We start from the raw sequence: 23985 nt of genomic DNA on the forward strand, positions 1-23985 counted from the left end.
ATGCTGCCCTTCCTTTTTCATTAGATCTTTTTTACTTTGTTTCATTAAATAAGAAATGGAATATGCTAGCAATCAGAACATCTTTTTGCAATTTCTTTGCTTTTGCACAAGTAACCAACCCCAACAGAGCTAGAAAATAGGCTTAAACAGCTAGGCTCTGGGCTTGTTAGGCTTCTGATTAATTTTCTGACTAGAGGGTGCAACTTCAGACTTTCATGTTCAAAGAGATTCAGCTCCAATATTTTCAATATTGTATTTCTGATTCTTCAAGTAGCTCTACATTGCCACAAACATTACCAATTTTGCGATGTTACTTACTGTTACTTACTGATGTTACTTACTGATTTTGCAATGTTACTTACTGTGATACCCAAAGTAGGGGCGGGGGTGGGGGGGTGGGGGAAGGGGAAGGCAGTAGCTACCCTGGCACCTGATCTTCCTTGTGGGCCACCCTGCTTGTTGGTCCTTACCTGGCCCACCTTGCCTCCAGTCTCTCTCCTGCCATGACTTGATGTTGCTCTGTTGGGGGAAGTGGGCCTTGGGGCCGGGCATAATCTCACAGGTCCTGGTGTGCTTGATCAGGCTGGCCTCACCTTGGGGCCTTTGCTTTCTCTCTGGTATTTCGCTTTCAGGGGGAGATGAGCTGACTTAGGATTCTAAACACTTCTTGGAGTTTTGGCTGTCCCAGCCTTGGCCCCTTTTTACTTTCTGACTGTACCCTCCACCTTGGCCTACTGTTCAAGGCCTCAGCCTTCAGATATTGGCCTTGCCTTGATGGCAGCCCCCTTTCCTAGGGGGTCCACTTTTACCTCGCTAGTCTCTGCTCCTCTGGCTCGGAACTAACTTCTGGTGCCTATTGCAGGGAAGCACACTCAGGCACCTCCTGCTCAGAGGCTCCTCCACCCCTACAGCCACTATCTGGTCCTCTTGTCTCAAGTCCAAAATGAAACGAACAAAAAAAGCATAAGCCAGCTGCTTCATAACAGATAGTCACTTTCCCTCAAGGTAAAGTGTTACTTGCAGATCCCACCTTTCATTGGAGCCCTCTCAACACTGGCTCCCTTGGGCAGCTTGTCAGGGACTGTCTCTGCCTCCAGGAGCTTGTCCCATAGGCTCCTCTCCCTGCTGCAAGCAGGGCTTGCCCCAGTCTGCTCAGAGACTGGGCTTATATTATATCCCCAGCCCAGCCTTCTTCTGGTCACTTGACTGGACCTTCTGCCCCTCACCTAGGGCCAGGTATAGTTAATTTAGCTGTGTGGCCTTTTAATCCCTCATTCAGTTCACTTGGCCCCTGTGCTGGTTTTCTTGCCTGGACCCTGGTTTCCTACCTATTCAGGCCTTCCTAGTAACAGGAGCAGGAGTTCCCTGTTACACTTACTTTATGGAGTACCATGAAAGAAATCATTTAAACCTCTGCCAACACTATTTACTCAATCCAACCCTTCCTGAATTATATGGAACTTCTCATTTTTCACTATTGCTTTTAAAAAAGTCTGGTTATCATTCAACCCAGAATACTTTTCCCCTCTGTTTTTTTCTCTAGTTATACCCCATCTTGTTTAATTTATTCATCTCCTTGCCAAAATTCTTTTTTCAATTACCATTCCTAATATGTTCATTCCTAATATCTTCATTTCCTCATTCTCTTAAACTCTTCTCCATGTATTTACTCCTCACTCTATTTATCTTACCCAGTGTTTTAAAGTCCCTTTCTAAACATCTATCTTCTCAACCCAATCCTATTTTTTTACTTAGAAGCATAGAAACATAGGGAAAAAGTGCCATAAACTTACCACAGAAGGTCACCTAGTCCAACCCTGTGCTCAAGGGAGGATCATCTCATCCAAGTGTTTCTCTAGCCTGCTCTTCAGAATACCTCCGTTTCAGTGCTAGCCACTTTCATATAGTTAGGAAGATTTTTCTAATATCGAATCTAAGTTTCCCTTGTAATTTATGCCCATCACTTTTTGTCCCTTTCTTCATGGTTACAGAGAATACTCTATCATCATCCCCTTTATAACAATGCTTTACGTCAGTGGTGCCAAAGATAAGGCTGCAGAGCTACATCATCTGGCCCCTAGTGCTGGCCCCCCACCACACATACAGGATCCAGTGCCTGTGGCACCTGCTCCAGCTGGTCCAAGACTATGAATCACATGGTGGCTGCTCTTACCTGTCCAGGACAATATTATACTATTGACTCGTATTCAACTTGTGGTCCAGTATAATACAGAGGTCCTTTTCTACAGTTCTGCAGCCTACCTAGTCATTCTCCGATTTGCATTTGAGTACTTGCTTGTATCATCCTAAATGCTGTACTTTGCATCCCTGCTTAATTTAATCTTATTAATTTCAGACCATTTCTCCTAATCCTATTCTCCAAAGCCCTACTCAGTAATCTGCAAAATTAGTAAGAAGACAGTCAATTCTATCCTCAAAATCCAGACGTCTAGGAGGAACATTCATCAGGTCTTCTGCCATCCAGTATGACACAGGCCACAGAACTTCACCTTTTGAGTTTATTCCCATATTGAGACTATAACTTCTGGTTTCACTACAGCATAACATTCAGAAATACGTTTCTAAATATATTCAAGAATTCAGGGCAACAAAAAATGGTAGCCTTTGTGTCTGGTCTGAATTTGTCTGGCATTGCAGGATTGATTCTTGTTATGCTTTGGTCTCTTAATACAAAAGACCTCTACTCCCCAGGTACTTTAAAGACAATGATCAAGTGACCTCACAATATTATCTTGGATAAATTAGAAGGACCAAGTTTCTATCAGTCTCACTACATGGCAGACTTTCCAGACTTCAGAATCATTCTTGTAGCTCTTTTCTGAAACCTCCAGTCTTCTAGCATACATTCTGAAGCCTAGAACTAAATATAGGAACATTAAAGTGTACATAGAAGTGACACCACCTTCTTGCTCCTACTTAATATCTCCTACTTATACATCTAGATTTTGAGCTGGCTGTCTAGCCACTGCTTTACATTATGAGTTCTTGTTCACTTCCTATCCAGCCAGCTGAATTTCCAAGTAAAAAACCAACTATGTACTGAATGCTTTTCACTTTGCCTTTATGACTGACCATATTTACACCGTCACTTTTTGTTTCTCAGGCAATAAATTGAGATCATTTGCTTTTTCTGTTAGTCCAACTGCTGAGAAAGAACTTGTGTACATTCAAACCAAGCAAGTCACATTTCCATTTTCAAGTCACATCCCAGGCAAAATGCCTCTCAAAGTATATCTATTCATATGAATGGAGGCTGAATCCCCTACTGTTTAAATATCTGCTCACAGCAAGAGAGGGGCTTATGCATTCCCTTATACGAGAAGCAGAACATGTATTATGGATGCTTGGAATGCTTGCTCGAGTAAGAACCTCAGTGTCTGGGGCCTTGTATCGCCATCTTATCCTCATCAGTTTCCTCAGACAGCCCATGTGAAAGTGGTTCAGCTTCATAGCATGGCATCTGTACACCGTCCAGGTTTTGCCTGTATACATCAGGATTGGTAACACAGTGGCTTTGTAGACCTTCAGTTTTGTTTGTTGATTGATGCCTCTGCACTCCCACATGTTTGCATGTAGTCTGCCAAAGGCCATGCATGCTTTAGCAATTCTGGCACTGGTTGCATCACTGATGTGAACTGCACGTGACAGTGTGCTGCTGAGATAAGTCAATTTGCCCACTGCCTGGAGGGTTTGGCTAGTCATAGATTTCATAGACATTAGGGCTGGAAGGGACCTCAGAAGATCATCGAGTCCAGCTCCAAACTGGTCACTGGGAGTAGGCTCTACGTAAGGTTTTCCTGGTGCGTGTTGGGGTATCACTTCTGTGTGTTGACTGTGAGACCAAAGTTGTCACAAGCTGAAGAGAAATGGTCTATACTCCATTGCATATCAGTCTCAGATCTGGCATTCAGGGAACAGTCATCAGCAGACAGAATATCATGAACAGTCACTTCCTGTAATTTCATTTTTGCCTGTAGTATCCTCAACTGAAGAGTTTGCCATCAGTCAATCCCAGTGTCAATGCCTGTGTCACAGTCACAAGAGGCATCTGTAAGCATGGTAGAGAACATCATACTGAAGAGGGCTGGGGCCAACGCACAGCCTTGCTCGACTCCACTGGTGACTGGGAATACTTCAGATGACTCACTGTCATCCACAATGCGAGCAAGCATGCCATCATGGAATTGCCAAACCATTGTAATGAATTTCTCCAGCAACTGAATTTTGCCATGATCTTCAAAAGATCCTCCTGACTGACTGTATCAAATGCTTTTGTCAGGTCAATGAATGTCAGGTACTGGTTGGAGTTCTATTCCTGGCATTTCTCCTGAAGCTGACGAGCTACAAACACCATATCTATGGTCCCACGTCCTTTCCTGAAATCACACTGACTCTCAGGCAAGAGCCTTTGTTCAATGTGTTGCACAAGGTGATTCAGCACAATTCTGGTGAGGATTTTACTGGACACTGATAGCAAGCAGATGCCCTTATGGATGTTGCAGGATTGTCTATTGCCTTTCTGCTTGTACAAGTGGATGATGGATGCATCCTTGTATACCTGGGGTATAGTACCTTGAGTCCACGTTGACTGGAAGAGTTCAGTCAGTTTCAAAGCCATGTGCGAGCCTCCAGCCTTGTAGACCTCTGCTCTATATAGCACCTGCTCTGCATTCTTTACCACCTGACAGTAGGTTAATTGCTTTCACAGTCTAGTCAGCATTGAAGGATCAGCAAGAGATATCTTAATGTCTACCTGGGGCAGTCGATCAATTGCCTCCTCACTAATAGATGATTGTTGTTGAAGATGTTGTTGAAGTGCTCTGCCCATCTCTGCAATACCTTTTCTTTATCGATGATCAGTGTGGTGCCATCAGCACTCAGTATTGGAGATGTTCCTGATGACCCTGGCCTGTAGACTGCCCTCCGAACATCATAGAAAGTTTCCATATTGTTCCTGTCTGTGTAGGACTGAATCTCATCTGCCTTTTTGCTCAACCATAAGTTTTGGATCTCTCTGAGTTTGCACTGAACAATCCTCTTGATGTTATTGATGGCTGCCTTCTTAGATGTTGAAGTGCTGTCTTCAAAACAGGCCTTATGGAGCCAATGTTTCTTGATGATTAGGGTAAATAATAAGCAGATAAAGTCCTTGTGGCCCAATTTATATTGCAACAAAAACAGAATGTTTGCATCCTCATCATGACACTCTTGTGATAGTTACAACAAACATGATTTCAGTGGAGTTAACAGTGCAGCTCTTCTGCTTCCCAATCACAGCTGAAGAGTGTCTGTTCATTTACACCAATGACATTCTGCATTCTCCATGCATTCTGGTGCAATTTGTCCCATACTACTTAACCAAGAACACTGATTCTGAGCAACATATGGGTCAGTGAATCTAGAGAATCCGACTGAACCATGACCAGAGAGGAAGAAGAACTGGTCAAACCTGTTGCACAGCCACAATAAGATGATTCCCTCTTCACTGCAAGAAAAGTAACAACCTTAGCCAGCTGCAGCAAAATTATTATTAAGCCAGATCAGGATACTTGCTAGAGTGATATAGTTACTAAATGAGTTTTCCCCCACACTGTGTGGTAGAATCAATAGGGACAATTAACCAGAATAAAACCTCAGTTCAAAGTTGTAGCGGAGAAAAAGAAATAGCGTGATAATAGTCTACCTACATTGCAAAAGACAAACCAATTGCATCAAAATATAAACTAATCCCATTTTTACCAGTTCTTCAAACTATGCCAAATTGAAGCCATGCGAGGCTTGCACTCTCCTACTATTAAAGCTACAAGCCATAGAATGGTTCTCTATTCAAGTATTTCACCCTCATTTACAGTTCACAGATTATTTGACTCTTTCTTGAAATGAAGGATGCCATGGTCAAAGTTGATGCTTAAAATTATACTGTTGCCTGGTCATGAATAAAATAAGAGAAATTCATTGCTTAAATTCCACCCCATACTGGTACCTTCTAACTCAACTGGAAACAGATTAAAAATAAATTACTATCCCATCAAAGGAATTTTTAATGTCCATTCAAGAATTAATTTGATTATACAGTTCTATCCAGAATGATACTATAAACAGACAAATCCATGCTACAGTTCATTATCATTTAACTTTTAAAATCTTCTTTAAAATGTACAACAGTTAAGTTGTCTAGTGATTAAATTAATTTCCAGGAATTATAAATCTTTTCCTCCTAGAGATAATTGCCAGCAAAACTTGACTGAATGAATCATTAATAGTCAATAGCTTTTTAAAAACAGGACCACTTCTCTAACCAGAGGTGAACCTTGAACTTCCAGTCATTAAGCTTAACTTTAATTAGGAATCCATTAATTGTCTAATACTTCAAAGATCTAAGACCATTTCAAAGAACAAGTAGCAAACTGGTAAGTGTGAGGTAATGTGTACATCTAGGCTAACCTGTGGTTTTGAACTCCAGAACCAAACAGGTGAGAATAATTAAAAGAAGAAATGCACTGTGGCACTTAAAGAATAAGTTAGCTTTCAGTGGAAGTGGTTTCAAAGGGAATCAGAAGTCATCCTATTTGTACAACTATCTATGGACAAGTTATTTAACCTCTAACAATCCCTGGCTTTAAATACATACGAGAAAGAAAGATGGATAGGAACGCTTCTGTGTAGCTGTGCAATTTCTTTTCTTCATTACTTCACATGCCATTTATCGCTACCAAGATCATTGACCTAGATAAAAATATACCTGGGCACTGAGTTTCTAGGTACAAAGATTTAGTTGCAAGTTCTTCCTGGAAGTTGTTGTACAAGGATACCATTAACTCCATAGTGGGTAGGAAGTAATCAAGACTGAAGTCTTGCCGGCATAAAGGTTACTGCATGTTCTAGTATGGTGTATATCATATTATACAATATCTGGATAATGTCACAATTTATTAAGTAGTGAGGGCTGAACAATTACAGATAAAACCAGTTTGCTGTTTACTGAGAGGCTATCAAATAAAGGCTATTTGTCCCAAGAGCTAGAAGAAAAGCTTTTAAAAAAAATGTTCTTTATTTATTCATTATAAACACCTGGACCAGGAACACTGCCTCAAGTTGGACTAATACATTTTAGGGTCAAAGGGAACTATTCTGACCATCTCATTTGGCTTTCCTGTAACGTGGGTGATCACAGAACTCCACCAAGTGGGAACTCCTGCAGCAAATTGCCACAGACCACACTGGCTGTAATAATCAGCTGGTGCAGCTCAGTCCCTAGAATCACAAAACCCATTAATCTCATGACACTGGCATTTATAATATTCTGAATCAAGAAAAAGGTCAAAGTACAGGGGAGTACCAAAGAATGGAGGTTTCAGATCTGTTTGCACTCTAAGTCTAGCATACCATAAATAACTTAGGACATGTCAGGAACTATTTATTTAGTTCTGGTTTCATGAAGGCTTGACTAGGAACATTTTTATTAGGGGCAGATTATGGTCCTTTTATTCATCTTGTTTAAATAAAAACTAATCATTTTATGTGTGGTCCCACTAACTTCAAATGGAACTCGTTTGTTGTAGGGTAGTGGTTTTCAACCTTTTTCATTTGTGCCCCCCCCCAAAATTTTGCACAGAAGAACAGACCTCATTGGAAATTTTGAATGGAGGTGCAGACCCTTTGAATTGTAAGTGTGGGTATTCACATACTTTTGATTGATCGTAGTCATCTTTTACACATCCCTTAGACATAGTTTGCACACCCCTAGGGCTCCATGGACCACAGGTTGAAAACCACTGGTGTAGGACATTAAGTCAGAAAAAAGGGCCTCACAGTCTAACTCTGGATTTTTTGTCACAGCCCTCATTGTGAGATATCACTTTCATATCTCCCCCTTACCTACCTGAAAACACACTGTGGTCTAGACTGGCATTTAAGTAAGGTTTGTAGTTCTTTCTTGTAAAAGCTCCAAGTACAAACTCTACAAAAATAACACTTTTGCTATCTCTGTGGGAAATCTGGTCAAGTGAAATTGATTTTCTTCTTTATTAGCAAGGCTATTAAGTGTGAGGCACTGTAGTGATGAATGGGGAGCAAGCCACATAAAGGAACAAAAGCATTTTCAAAACACCCTTTCTTCACTTCGTACATGCTTGTTTGAGCCCAAACATCTGTGTGTGCAGTACATTAATCTATACATAAACCCCACAGGCAGCATGCAAAAGTACTGTTAAATCAAACAACATACATGCAGATCATTGCATATGCATTAACTGGCTGCCTGTAGAAGTTTGATCCCACGACTGTTAAACAACAAAAAAAAGGCATGTAAATTATGAAAATTATGAAAAATAAAATGAAGCTTGCTTCTGTCAAACCTATGTCTGTTGGCCCAAATGTAACAGGAAGAAAACTATTTAACTTCAACTCAGTACTGCTTGTTCAATATAAACACATCACAAAAGACAGGGGCTTGCAATGAAGAGCACAGAGATTTATTATCCACCCACTGCACCTTCTATTTCTTTGAACTCATGCTCTGTCTTCCTTCTACTTCATTTTTCAATGCCCTTTCCTTATTTGATCAACCAGGGCTACCCATATACATTTATAAATATAGATTATTGCCCCCAAAGTCATGGCCCTTGCATTTTCAGAGGCAGAAAAGAAAAGAAAAAACAAAAATGAAAAGGCTTCAAATAAGATCTGCACATCATTACTATAAAGAAATGGGCCCTTATTCTGATCTTTTGGCCTTTTGTAGCATTGGTTTCTGACTGGTCTTTTAGGCAGTTTGATAAATATATGATGAGTGCAGTATTTTGATCTTCCAGCTTGGGAAATGGCTTTGTTCACAACGTGAACAAAGGGGAGAAAAAAAACCCAAGGAATTTCAGATACATGGCCTTGGTCCTATGAGAGAAATGTGAATTCTTACAAGCAGAATTAATAGGATACTACTTTTTTAATATCTTAAAAAGAGAGCGGTAAGAGAGAATAGAAACTTGTTCACAGACCGTGACAAAGCGGAATGTTTAAACAGGGATGTCTCCCAGGACAAAATCAGTACCTCCCACATGTAGAATTTTAATAATAATGTTACTAATGGAAGTAAGAAGTCATCTTGATTTTCAAATGGATCACAAATATGAGAAATGAGAGTAAGAGGCAAGAAATTCACCCACACTGCTCCCCCTCTCTCCTTTACAGGAGAAGCCTCCCTAAGTGGTCAAAATCAGAGGACAAATGGATGAGGTCCACTCACCCTGACCTGGCTGAAGACTTCATGGATTGGAGTCACTGGGCATGGCTCTGGCATGGAGCTGTACTCTTGAATATTCCTCCAGGTGTACTAACAGATACATGACTTCTTCCTCCCTGCTTTGCTTGTGCACCAAACTGGACAGTGGTCTTGTGCCTTCCTGGATTTCCATAAAAAAACCCTACCTCAACAGAAGAGCAGGCAAATGACAAAAAATACTTCAAAATGCCTGCAAAGGTGAATGAAAATTTAACAGAATAGAAACCTCTATTTGTCTAGGTTTCCCTTGCCATTGGATTAAGGTTTCCTTCTCATGAAGTATTGTGTGGTTGCTCATGTGCAACACCACCCCCACATTAAAAAGACGACAAACACAGGTGTAATTCCTTTAATAGCAAGTCCTATGGTGATGTGTGAGTGGTGATGGGGGCAGGTATTAGCAAATACTGGAAGCTGCTAGTAATGGTTCAGTGTGGAGATGATGATTGTATGGTGGCCATTTTGTACCAGGAATTAAGACAATCATACACTTTAGCAGTGGCAAAAATGATTAAGTGGGTCTATTTAGGATCTACTTTGCTCATTCCATATGGGGAGGGGGCTAGAAAGATGCCCTAAGCATAATCTGTCTCATTTCACCTGACTGGAAAGCTGCATCCAGTGGGATCACTTTGTCTGTGGTCAAATCAAGTAATGAAGTTTGCATCTTGGAACATCTGTACCCTGATGCACAAGACTTATAGTGACTGACCACAGAGAAGGACAGCACTTATGGCCAGAGAACTGGCACAATTTGGTATGACATTGCTATACCTAGTGAGACTAGATGTGTAGGAAAGGGGAAGCTCACAAGGTATGGTGGTAGCTACACCTTTTTTTTTTTGGAAAGGAAAAGCCAAAAAAAGATGGACACATACATGGTATGCATTGCCTTTGATATCAAAAGCAAGACTATTACTCAGATGCAGAAGTGTCAGGTTAGCATCAACAAAAGTCTCATGATCCTTCGTCTCCAACTGATCAAAAGACAACATGAAACAGTTTTTGGTGTCTATTCACCAAACCTTGATGCAAAAGATGAAACAAAAGAAGTATTCTGTTCTAATTTCAAACAAGTCCCATCTTCTGTCCCTAAATAACTTAAAATAATTATTTTTGGTGATTTGATGCTAGAGTGGGCAGAGATTCTGAGCCATGGAATGGGACCCTCGGAAAAGAAGGGGTGGGGAAGTGAACTCATATGGAATTATTCTCCTGATCAAGTGTTTGGAACAGAATCTCATCATCACAAACTCCTTATTCCACCAAAGACATCATGGATACATCACTGTTATGACACTGGCATCTGACAAAGTCTGCTATGCCAGAAACCATTGCAACATTCATAAAAGCAGAGCTATGACCAGCTCAGATGACTACTAGATGGATCTGATCTGATAATCATCATCATCTGATAATGGTCCATTATGTACATTTGCATCACTCAAAAACAACATAAAGGAAGCAACCATTTGATACCACTGATCAATGGGAGAGCCTCAAGAAAAGCTTATGGTACGTTAAAAATCCCTAAGCTTCAGGAAACATCAAGACTAGTTCAATGAGAATTCAATGATACAGAAAAATTCTGTCTCACTAACAGAAAAAGGAGAGCTTTCAAAGCTTGGCATAACTCCATCAACTCCAAACAGAAGTAAGATGGTTATTGCTACATTAAAGCTAAGACATAGAAGATTCACAAGTGAAAGAAAAGGTGGTGGGAGAACAAAGCAGAAGAGATTCAGAAGTTTACTGATAGCCATGATATACATAGTTTCCTTATTGCAACCAAAGGTATTTATGGGCCAAGCGTACAAGGAGCCATCTTTCTGAGGCCCAAGGATGAAATAACACTCTAAAGACTGCACCATCAACACATGGCTAAAGGCACTGAAGAGCTTCTAAACCAAGGTTCTAACACCCAAGACAACTCCACTGTAGCCATTTAACAACACCCCATTAAGGACCTGAAGATCCACCGATTTATCAAGAGACTGTGAAAGCCATTAAGCAGATGAAAAACAACAAAGCATGTAGTCCTAATGGAATACCACTTGAAATTTATAAGCAAAGTGAAAAGATGCTCTCACCAACTACATGTTTTCATTCTAAAAATGTGGAAACAAACAGATTCTCAGTGACCTGAGATGTGCTAAAATCATTGGCATATACAAAAAAGGCGATAATTGCTGTAAGCCATTCTATCATGATATTGCACTCCTGCCCATACCTTGAAAGATCCTTACCTGTATTCTCTTCAACATTTACCTTCCTCACTGAGGAGATTATACCAAGTCCCGGTGTGGTTTCAGACCTACTCAGAGGGTACAAAAGATATGACTTCTGTTGCTAAACAGCTGCAGAACAAGTGCTGCTAGCAACACTGAGATCTTCACATGGCTTTCATTGACTTGACTAAGTGTTTTGATTCAATCAACAGAGAGGCCCTATGGAAAATTTTGATGAGGTTTGGATGCTAGCTAGAATTTATCATCATCAGACTTCTTCATGATGACATGACAGCAACCATCTTAAGCAATGGCTCAAGAAATAGACACCTGAATTATTACAACTGGAGTTAAGCAAGGATATGTGATTGCACCAACACTCTTTTCCATTTATATTGCAGCTGTTGATCATGTCATTGTTGACAGGCCTCCATTTGGAGTCAGCATCTAGTATTACATGTATGGGAATCACTTTAACATCAACTGGTTACATTCTAAATCCAAGAAAACCAATACCTCCCTTACTGATTTTCAATATGCTAATAACAGGTGGGCACTGCAGAGCAGACTTGAGGTGAAACTTCAGAGAAAGTCAGACAACACCAGAAGAGCAACCATGAGGAAAAGTCACAAAGTACCCCAGAGAAAAAGGAGAACCCAACCTCAACAGGAGCTGCAGAAGTAAGGGAAGGAGGTGGGGATACTCATGGGGTGAGAAGGAAGTTGCAGTAAGCTTGACGCACTGAGGGGGCATTGCCAAGGCAAGACCAATGAGAGAGGCCCCAAAGAGCAAGCAGGTGACCTGGAAGGGGAAAATGAGGAACTTGGAGTGAGAAAAATGATATTCCTCACTGCCAAAAGTCAAGGGGCAAGAAATGAGACAAAGACCTGAAAGTAGACTTCAGATCCATGGCAGAAACCTCCCTAATCCAGCAAAGTGATGGACTGTTAGAAGATTGTTTGAAGAGAGGATAGGGGCAGTAGTTTATTTGAAAGTGCATACTCGTGTTAGAAGAAGGCCTACAGGCCATGGTAAATTTGAGTATTTGGACAAAGACTATGCCCAACAAGCCCTGAGAGCTTGATGGGAATTGGGGGAAGACTCTTGGACATAAAGGAAAACCTATGGAGGCAGAGAGTACCAGGAAACCCCCGGGAAGTAAAGGAGCTAGGGTACCTGATCATCTGGTATAGATAGACCGGAGGGAGGAAGAAAGTCACAATTGCAGAGGAAGAAGAGGTTCAGTGTATCCAGGTAGAAGAGGACTTCCCAAACACCAGCAATAAGGCCCACAGCAATGAAAAGGAAGAGCCAAATGGGTGTCAGGGGATCTGCAATCCTGTAACCCATGCCAGGAGGTGGTAGGGATGATGAGGGAGGCACTGAGATGTGCCTACTCCTTTAAGGGAGAAACCAGCCTGAGAGGCTGCTTGCAGGTGGCAAAGGGGAGCTAATGAGGGACTCGCCTGCCCAGAAAAGTGCTCTGGCTTGACTATATAGATGTTTATACATGTGCTCCAGGATTGGGGGTGGGGTGGGTAGGGGGGCATAACCACTTTCCTTGTGATGGAAAGTTATACGCTCCCATGGAATGACTCCTAATTTGCTCCAGTGTGAAAGATGAGACTTCAGTTCAAAAATACCTTACATTTTCACAAAATAACTAAACATTTAGCCCTTCTCCCTCCTGCAAAGAAATGCCACTGAATCACAGGCTGAAAGGCATAGAAGTCGTAAGACCTTGATAAATCCCTGAAACCCATAAGACTGTATCACCTCCCAAATCCATCATCAGAGCTGCAAAATGACAGGAGAGGTATTTGCTAAAGACATATGGATTCAATAAGTATCAACATGGTGTTGTTACTCTGCTGCATCAGACCAGAAATGTAGAGGACATTGTACACTGTTTTCACAAAAAACCTCTAAAAAAAGAAATCTTGAACTTGGGAACATCTAGCATGTATCTACAAAGTCTCTACTCCCCATCAATATGCTTAAATGAACTCTCAAGGGAGCAACATGATTACAAATAACTAGTGCATCCACACGGTTTGAGAATGGAAGCTGATACAGTTGAAACAAGTGAGAAACTACCATGCTAGGATGTTGGATATTTAATTAATGAAAAAAAACAGAAAATGTTCACTAGAGAAAACTGTTCTGTATTCCTAGACTTTGGCTAGCTGGTTTAAGCAGTGCTCCTCTTGCTAAACTAAATTTAAAGAGGAAAAAAAAAATCAGGCATGCGAGAGCCTGATGTTCAATTAAATAGTTTAGTGTAAGTTTTTAACAACAGTCTCTTGAAACAGAAGGTTTTAATATTCAGAGAAATGTGAACTCCTGATTGGCTTGGCATGTTCCAGAAATGGTGTCTGAGTACACCTCAACCCAGCAGATTGAGAAATCTGTCTTAAAGGATTACAACCTTCAGGCTTGGATTTCTGATTTGTACAGCTGCTGGAGGGCATCATTGAATGAAAGCATTTTGTGTGGGTACAATACAGTATGTGCATCTCAAGTGCCTTGCTCATATGAATACAGCAAGCCTGTCTTCATATATGACATATCAAGGACCCAAATATTTTAGGAAATAAATTATTCTTCACTATACCTCTGGTGCAAACATTCCTCTAGTACTGCAGGGTCTTGTTTGATAAAGTAACTTGACTGATAACAACTGTGCAGCTCCTCTGAAGAGTCAACACACCGTATCACAGATGGTGAGATATCTTGCTGTATTTTTCCCACCAAAAAACACCAGAGCAAGCATTCAACCCACATACTAGCCAATAATTTCCAATAAAATTCACTGAAGGGGATTTTCGAGAGAAAATGTCATACTTGCATGCTGCTGTCAGTTTTATATTATCCAAACACACCCTCCCTTCCCAGCTGCATGTGGGAAAGCATTCAGCACTCAGTGTGTTGAATATTTCTGCCCTAGTGAGTCTAAGTGCATATGTAAGCTAATGTCAGATTTTTGACAGTGACGATAAAATGGAAATGCGGAGGGAGGGGGGAAAGCAGGTGCAAATGATACTGAACTACAAGTGACTTAACTGTAATGCCTGGAAGACCATGGAATTGAACGTCCATTCTAGTAATCACACTGTAATATCTTTACAATACACTGTACTAGCCTGGTAATGCAGTGTCATTATGTTCTGCCATTCACTGTCTAACTAGAATAACTGAACTCAATTACATGTATAGTGGATTTGTGGAGTGAGGCATCCAACTCTACAAATAAAGTAACCATATTCCACTGTACTGAATTATTAGATAAATTGGAAAAAATAAAGTACAGCATTTCTATCATCCCAGCTACTCAGCTGTAGCTGTCCCTTAAAGTAGTAAAGAGACTATATTAAATATATCTCACAGAAAATGGGCAAGTAGTCAAAAGGCAGTCAGTTCACAGACTACACCTTGGATGGGGCATTTTAAAGCCCAATTTAGAGACAGACATCACCAGGAGCTGAGTACTGCAGACTGAAAAGAAAGATTCACCAGACACTAACCATTTATATACTTTAAGGATATATTCTCTTCGTCTATATGGCCGGAATATTCAGTCATATCTTTATCTCCCAGCCTTAGTCCACTGCTCCCTTCTCAAAACACACTCATTCTCAGTCCCTCTAAGCCTGCACAAAACACACAACTACTAAAATCATTTTCCTCACCTATCAATTTAACACACCTGCCTCCCATTTGAAGATCTCCATTGCCTCCCTCATCATTTAAATTCAAGGTCCTATGCAACCCCATCCCTGGCTACATTTCAGACCTTGACCCTCTTCAAAATGTTTCCCAAAGTTCCAGGGTCAGTCCCTAGCACTTTCAGAAAATGGTATTGTAACCACCATTCCCCTGCTCCATCAATAGCAGTTGCAATCACAAGTCTGTCTGCTTCCCCACAGTTGCTTCAGAGCCTTTTTTAAAGGTTAACCCAGGGGTGAGCAAAATATGGCCCATGGGCCGGATCCAGCCCACCGGCTGATTGGATCTGGGCTGCAGACAGGCACCCAACAATTAATTGTATCCAGCCCTGCCACTGGCTGGCCCCCTCCTGCACTCTGCATGGGGCGAGTCCTATGTGTTTTCGCCAAGGGCAGTGCCTGCTGCACTCCCATCCCCTCCTACTGGAGGGCGCCAGCCCCAGCTTCCTGGCAGGGCTGCCGCTGCTGCTGCCCAGGGAACTGCTGGGCTCCCCCGGCCTCCAGTGACTCCTTCTCCTGTCCCTGCTGCAGTGCTCCTGGCAGCAGGTAGGGAGGGGGAGCTACAGTCTTGAGGCGAGTGGTTTGGGCTCTCCCTTTGGTCCTGCTTGAGCATGACTGGGTGGAGGAGTGTGTGGGAAAAGGGGGGGCATGAAGAAGCTCAGCTTCTCACAAAGCATACTCCCAAAGCCCCGCCAGGCAGACGTGGGACAGGCAGGTGGGCGGGAGCTGCAGCAGCAGCCAGCGTGGACTTGGTGCAGCCCTGCCAGGCAGGCATGTGGGATGGAAGCAGCAGGAGCCAGCACAGACTTGGGTGCAGCCCCAGCAGGGTTGCACCAGAGACAAAGAGAGCTGGTGGTGCCAGGCTCGGCTCCCTGTGCTCCCTTCCCCTCTTCAAGGGCCTCTCTTGCTGTCTGTGCGCAGCAGCTGCTTTCCTACGCTTTGCAGCACATCGGGAGTCAGGCAGGCAGCACTGATCCCCCCCTCCCCCTGCACATGCGCACACCCAATCCTCCCCCCATCATACCTACGCAAACACCCCACACGCCAACCACACTCCCCACCATACCCACACGTAACACCTACAGCCCTGACACTTTCCACACACATCCACACATACATCACCACTCTGACCCCTGCCATACCTGCACCCCCCACACATACACCCACACCCCAACAACATATCCCACCCACACACATCCAGACATACACCCCACACCCCACCATACTCACACACACCCCACAGCCCCAATTACATATACACCCCCAAGCACATCCACACATATACTCACACCTCCCCACACACACTTCCACATCCCATCCCCCACATTACCCACACACGCATCCAAGTCCCATATACCCCACACCTCAACCACATCCACCCATTCACCCCACACACATCCTACACCCACACACCCCAGCTGCACCACAGACACACACACTAATCACATACTCCCCCAACCACACACCCCTACCCCTCCATACACAATATACAAGCAACACTCCCCCCCCTCCCCCCAGAGTACTTTCTGGGCAAGGGGAGAGACTTCCAGTAGCAAAGATCAGGGGTTAGGGAGTGGAACTTCTGGTCACAAGATGGTGACCAGGGGGCAGGGCACCTGTCAAGGGGAGTTGGGCCTTGTGGCCCTCAATGCCTCTGCAAAACTCATTAAGTGGCCCTCCAGCTGAAATAATTGTCCACTCCTGGGTTAACCTGTAAATATGGAAAACCTTCTCTGATCTAGCCAACAAAGTCAATATTCCATCCTCAGTCAAAACCTCCTTCTTCTTGCGGTCTTCATGGAGAAGACATGTTTCAAATACAACAGTTCTCTATTTTATTAACAAAAAGTATTGCTTCACCAATAGGAAGTGTTCTATTAATCAGTAACCAGTAGTTTTACTGCTAGCAACCCTGTTCTTCCTCCTTTTCATTCGGTCATGTCTAAACTGGAAAAGTGACTATGGACCTGATTCCCACTTACAGTATAACTGCTGTATCCACCCCAGCAGTATAAACGGGTCTCAAAGGAGAATGTAAATAATGGAAATATTATTCTTCATGAATACTGTTATTAAATGCCTAACCTCAAAGGGCTTTTATAAATGACTCATCCATCCTTGAAAAGTAGTTGGGTACTCTGGTGATGGGAGCCCTAAGAAATTCCAACTGGAATCAGGTATTCTTTACTGCAAGACCAGACTGTGCAGATAGGAACATATGTGATATATGGGGCCACATGTTGAATATGAAGGTAAATACACATTTTGGGGAGCTACGTTCTTGAATAAGGATTGCCCATTATATGCCCTGAATGAGGCAAGGGCTCAGCAAAAAATCATGTTTAATGTGGGAAGCTGCTAGTGAAGTCTGTGACAACTGTTGTACCACTGATGATTAAGATATGAATATCTTTAGAGACTTAGAAAATAACATGTCCTACGTAATCTGTGGCATAACCATAACAAAAGTCACCAGATATAAGACAAGGCATTTCAAAAGGACATCTAATAAACTGGCATAAGTATTCAGAATGCTTTGTTTACAGCAGTGTCCACATGATAAGTCAGTATTACATCCTGAATAGAAGCTTCAAACTTTCTAAGGCTTGTCATCCCCTTGGGAGATGATTGATTATCTACCCACTGACTCAAAAATCACACACACCTGTGTGGTTTTTCTCAAAAGAACCAAGTCCATCAATGAGACACCATCTTGTATTAATCTTTTCCCAACCAATTTAGCTCCCAGATTGCTGCTTTTTGTTGGATGGCAATCCTCCCTCCCCGCTCCTCCTGCAACATTACTCCTGATATGTTAGATACAGTTTCAGCTGCAACTCCTGAGATTTTTCTGCTCAATACTAAAGTGGACTTACAGACTCCAAAGTTTGCTAGTCACTCCTGATCAAGTTGGAGGGATCCTTTTCTATTTTCCTTTTGGCCAATTTCTTGAATGGCATGGCATCCTGATTTGCAGTGTTTTTAGTTCCCACATCCGTAGAGTAGCCAATTGCCTTCAGTTAGTACATCATCATCTCAGAGATTGTTGCTCCGTAGATCTCCCCTTTTAAACTTGTCTGGACAGCTTGCTGTAACTCTGGATCTTAGACTTTTATTTTCATCAGTATTAGTCTTATGTCCCTTATCTCATTTCAGCAGTAGGATTGTCCTTTCCCCTACAGAAGAGAGACTTCTGCTTCACAGCTTGATCCAAACTGTGTATCGTCACAGAGATGCACTTCACTACCCTCGCTCAATTTCCCATTATTTAGATACTTCCTTCCCAGCAACATGTAGTTTATCAGGCAGTTTTTACAGCAACCTGGCTGCTGCTTCAAATGATTCTATCATTATCCAAATGCTGTCATACTGTAATCCTATGAGACCAAATGGAAGACATGCTTGGTACAAGGACTGCACGTATCTTAGGTCACAATAAAGTTTTGGTAAAGACACTGTCTCAAGATCAAGAGTTCCAACTAGGAAACCTCAACGTGTCTCTTTTGCCTCCTGTGCCCTCTTGGTTGCTCTCAGTAAAGCATAGTTGGCTACTTTTCCTGCTACTAGGACTTTAAAATATTGTTGACTTTTGGCAAGCTCAGATCACATTTCTGCTCCAAGCAACTCATGAGATGCAGTCCTGTGCAAACCACTCTGACTAGCTTCCTCCCTGTGCCCTGTTCAAATCTCACTTTTATTTTGATGTACCAAACTATTAAAGCTTCACCTGGCTTCTTGAGGGGGTTTGCCAATCTGTCCCATAACTTCAAAGTCCTTATGTGACAGTAATTCTGATTTATGGATAGGGAATAAACAATCTTTCAAAGGGGTTTGGATTTCAATTTCTTCCATGGTTTCCTGAATGTGTACATCAGGCAATTTTCATTTTTCATAACACTGTTTCTGAACAGTCTCTCCTTTTGTTGTTTTAATGTATTCCTCTGCTGCTGCAGCATACAGGTGTAAAATCTAATTTTTCTAAACTCCAGAATCATAGACAATCCCTAATATCTGAACTTTTAAGCTCTTTATTTTTTGGCAGTTTATTATAGGTTTCATTTAAACCAAACAATCATCAAATTTCCTATGAGTTTTTAAATAGGAAAAAAGTGGTGGTTGGGGGAGAGGAGGTGTTCTTTTCTTTTTTGTCAGTTAGTAGCAATCCCACATGCTGTAATATTAAATAGGTAGGTTAATTAGCTATCCCTTAACATGCCTGTTGATGATTCCTCATGCCAATTGCAGCACTGTGTGCCCGATTCATCAACTCCCCATGCACAAATGTACAAGCTCCCCCAAATATTGGATTCGCATGCAGAAGAGGACAAGAGAAGGACAAAAACAGTCCCCTATGATGAAATGGTAGCTGACTCCCAGGTCCTTGCCACCTCTTGCAATACTAGCTCCATCTCGTCGTGCTACTGCCTCTGAGTATGGTCTTGTCTCTGCGCTAATTGAATCTGGTCCAAAGGTAGGCTCACCTTTCCAACTGACTTCAGCTCTTTGGGTGCTAGGTAAAAGGGCCCTCATGGGAGTTGATTCAGCTCTATTATTTAGATTTTACATAGACTCAGTGCTTAAAAGCAGGGGAGTATTGCTCATAATGGGTATGCAGGAGATGTATTCAGCTTTCCTAGATTTCTAGATGGGGGCTAAAGCTTGTTTTCTGATTTCATGTAGAACCGTCAGAGCTGATGTAGAACAACCTGGCTCATGTGACTACTGACAACATCTAGGGCCCTGCTGCACATTCAAATAATAGCTGGATAGAAACCAGCTACAGAGTTGTTACATATTTTCAAGCACTAACTTTATAGCTGGTTGGCTCTTTTTATAGTTGGAGTGTCATTTTTATTGTGTGATAATTACTTTGCACATGTGGCTGCTCTCAATTTATTGCATGATTAACAAGTTAATTGTGTAATATATATAATGTGCATCAGGGGCCCTGGAAGAGTCACATTCTGAGCAGCTGCATTGTTGAGCTCATGCAGAAGAAGAGTTAAAGTTTGGCCAGCCACTTTAAGTTTGTCATGTCTGATTCTTGACTTCTGAGTATTTCTCTTTGCAGCATCTTTGTGTATACAGTATCAATTTGAAACAACAACAAAGCAACTCCCTGCTGTAACAAAAAAGAACAAATCACACCCACAACAAATGTTTAGTCCCATTCTTACCCTATTGATTCCAACTCCAAGGGGACTTTGGATACTGTATTATCATTTACATGATAACTCAGAGCAAAAATTCTTCAGTGAAATGTACTGCTGCTCACCCTGAGACTTGACCCTGCCAGGCTCGGTTTCTCCTGCATTTTTCATTTTGCCATCAAGTTGAGTATTTGCTTTTAAACTGCACCAAAGTGTACATATGGTTCCACGATAAAATTCTCAAGAGGTGGCCCTACCAGTTTTAGGAATAACAGTGGAAAGAACATGAATAGCGCTGTGTGAAAAGGAGTCACAGCAAGACTCTGCTAACTGAAGTCTCTTTTGCATTCAACATTTGAATTTTGTACATTATTTATTGCCACCATCAAAAGTTTAATCCTTAAGGCATCATTCTGCATGCAGTTGCCTTATACTTTTTGTAAGCACATAGCACCCTGGGTAGCTTAATTCCAATACAGTCACATAAATTTTTAACTTCTTCATCTCCAAATATGATGCACATTTCATCTGGGGAATTGCTTTGGTTCCAGAACTTCAATGAGGAGCCCATATTTCTTGTATTCAGCTTTTTATCAGGAGCAGGGATTCTTCATTTGAAGAGCACACAATAGGTGATAGCAATTTTGTAAATTACAAACAAAACTAAGGCAAAGCAAATATTTATCTGACAGCAACGTATTTCTGACTTAGACATAAGGTTGCATTTCTGAATTCTCTTCTCTCTAGCAGGTCAGCCATACTTCCTAACACTCAAATCTTATTTTATATAGATTAGCCAAAAAGTGTCCAATTGTAAGGTGCATCAAGATAATTTACTTACTTCGAGTGCATCATGCATGATGACTTAGGATGGTTGTGACAAATCCCAAAGAAGAGGGTCTCGGAGCATGCAAGCACTAATTCTATTATTCATTCCTCACTTTCACAAAACCCTGAGCAGCATGTGGCTATCAGCCTTTTTTCAAGCATATTTCTATGTAAAAGCTCAGCACCAATATATGCAAAAAATATATTAATTTCTTCTTTAAAACTAAAAAGGACAAAGAATCAGGTTCATAGATCCAGTAACCTTTCTCCATTATCTTTAGAAGTAGAGCTGAGCGTAGAGAGGAGAAGGGAAGACCTTTTTGCAATACATTTGCTAAATCCAAAATGTGATATAATTTAAAATATGTTATCTCTTGGGTTCACTTTTAAACAGATGCTTGTGACTAAGGGTTTGTCACACAAGTGTCTAGAAAAGAGCTTTCAATCATACACATCAGGTACACGTACTTGGCCCTCCCTTAGCTGCCAGTATATGGGAGTGAGGGTTTTGGGAAAGAGGGAGATATTAGAGGTATCAATGCTAGTGACTTGGAACTATGTAAACAACTGAATAAACAGCATGAGAAGCAGCAAGACAAAAAGAGGGGTTCCTAAACAAAAAGAAACACTTTAAATTTTGTTCAGATCCACAATTTGGAGAAATACATCTCTGCATTATAGCCAGATAGTAAGAGAGGTGTCCAAACTTTGAGAATGACCCCTAGGCCCTACCCCCGCCCTTGGCCCATGGCACTATACAGCCTCCCTGGTCAACCTGTCTATTATTCAAGGGACAGTGGAAAACCAGAAAAAGCAGAAACATCAGACAGAAAGAAGGGAAGCCCCAAACCACCATACTGGCTAGGGACAGACATTACACATAAATCAGTTTAAGTGATCAGAAACTGGTTTAAACCTGTAACATAACAGATGTCTAGTGCATGTAAACAAGTTTGAAAATGGCTGAAACTGGTTTCAGATAAACCTGGTTGAATGTACTATCAGACTTAACTGATTTGGCTCAAACTGGTTTATGGGTCTGTCGCAGACCTCTTGCTGGTTTAAGATAAACCAGACTCCCCCAGCATCCTGGCATGCTCTCTGGGCTGGGCGGGGCTCTCTGCTCCACAGCAGGGCTGGCCCCTCCCCTCTGTTTTCTGGCTGGAGCTCTGACACAGACTGCCAGCACAGCAGGGTCTGCCTGGTTTCCCCCTGCCCTACACCCCTATTGCTGCTCGCTGCTCAGGCAGGAATCCCTCCCTCCCTGCCTCCCATCTCCCACAGCACAGACCCCAGCCCCACAGGCCCTAGGCGTGTGGTATGCTAGCTAATGCCAAGAGGCATCTGTGTGTGCGTGTCTCCAATTTCACTGGGACAGGCAGACATAACAGTGACCCCTTAGGCATTTTGGGAGCTAATTATCAGATTAGCTGGTCAGCTGTTTAAGAAGAGTTTGAATTAATAGAGAGAGGCTATGGTTTTGCTGATGATGTGATAAACACTTATCAGCTCCCTGCTGGCTCACTCACGTGTCAGTTTGCTGCAGACAGTATAAAGAAGCAGGGAGAGAGAGATTGAAAAGCTCTGTATCATCAACAGATGCATACACTGCACACACACACTTCCTCACAGGGCTAGCCCAGGGCTAGGGGCTGGCAATATGTCTGCCCCTTGAGGAGCCAGTGGGGAAAAGCCTAGGACAGTGCAGGCAGGGTGGGTGTTTACACCCCTCCCTAATGCTGCCAGAGCCTGGCCACAGCTCCCCTCAGCTCAGCACTCTGAAAGGGAAGGGAGGGCTGCTCTAGCAGCCCCAACTTCTAGCCTGAGCCACTGCAGGCATGTGCCTGAATTTCCTCATTCCAGAGAGAACATCTTTCTGGTTACAAACTGGTTCAGCCTAGCCAGGTTAGACTAACCTGCAAAGATTGAATCAATTCAGGCTCAGGCTTTTTGAATGTCTGTCCCTAGCCTCTGAGATCAGAACAACAGGATCAAGATGATGATGGAAAAAAAATCTTGCTTTTGCAGTCAACTGGTGAGAAGTTTCAGTCAGCAATCGCCTGTAGCTGGGGAGCCATGTTGGCTGCCAAGTGTACGCTTGGGTATAAGCTGAGGAGCTTGCAGAGGTCATAAAGTTGGGATGATCACAAAGCATGTGATAATGCTAGCAGTGGGGTTTAGGCAGTTTAAGCAAAGCTATCAACAGTTTCCTAAATAGCAGGATACTAAAACATTGTCCCTGTTGTTTGACATCCAACTCATTGCTAGTCTGTCTGAAAAAATACTTGCTTATAAAACTAAGTCTGCTCCTGGTTCTCAGGTCGATGAGGTAGATTATACTGCTACCATTATTCAGCCAAGTGCTTCTGCTGCTAACAGGACTAGGAAATGGTGTCTTTGTTCATGAACAATTCTCTTTCACAGGAGAATACAGAATGACCCCTTTCTAGATGGGTGGATCATTATACCTCACTGGTGTTACAGTTGAGGTTTGGTGGTTCTGCACTGCATGTAAGGCCAGCCTTTCTAAAATGAAAATGTTTTTCAAGTGAGGGATTTTCTAAAATTATGTTTTAATGTGCACACATCTGGAACATGCTCAAGATGAGTAGAACTTTGTGGAGTCTGAATCAAAACCCACTGAAGTCAACACACTCACACTGACTTCTTGCCACACAAACAGTGTTGGTGAATATGCACTCAGAGACTGAGCAGCTGTTTCTGTACATTCCCCAAATGTAGTTTTGATAAA

The 23985-nt window shown here is 42.2% G+C and overlaps 1 protein-coding gene across 3 annotated transcripts in view; it reads right to left on the reverse strand.

Annotated features, from left to right (window-relative positions):
* Nucleotides 1–23985, reverse strand: part of ST6GALNAC3 (ST6 N-acetylgalactosaminide alpha-2,6-sialyltransferase 3) — a 368411-nt gene that overhangs the window by 214570 nt on the left and 129856 nt on the right. For 2 of the 3 annotated variants that reach the window (XM_014519046.1, XM_014519047.1), the window contains exon 1: nucleotides 9272–9328. The exons of the other annotated variant lie outside the window; for it this stretch is intronic. In XM_014519046.1, coding sequence (XP_014374532.1) covers nucleotides 9272–9319 — 48 coding nt within the window. In that variant the 5' untranslated portion in view covers nucleotides 9320–9328. Of the gene's footprint in view, nucleotides 1–9271; nucleotides 9329–23985 lie in introns of those variants that run through there. 3 annotated transcript variants of the gene reach the window in all.

This window comes from Alligator sinensis, unplaced genomic scaffold (assembly GCF_000455745.1).
Source record: "Alligator sinensis unplaced genomic scaffold, ASM45574v1 scaffold853_1, whole genome shotgun sequence".
In the NCBI taxonomy this organism is placed as follows: Eukaryota; Metazoa; Chordata; order Crocodylia; family Alligatoridae; genus Alligator; species Alligator sinensis.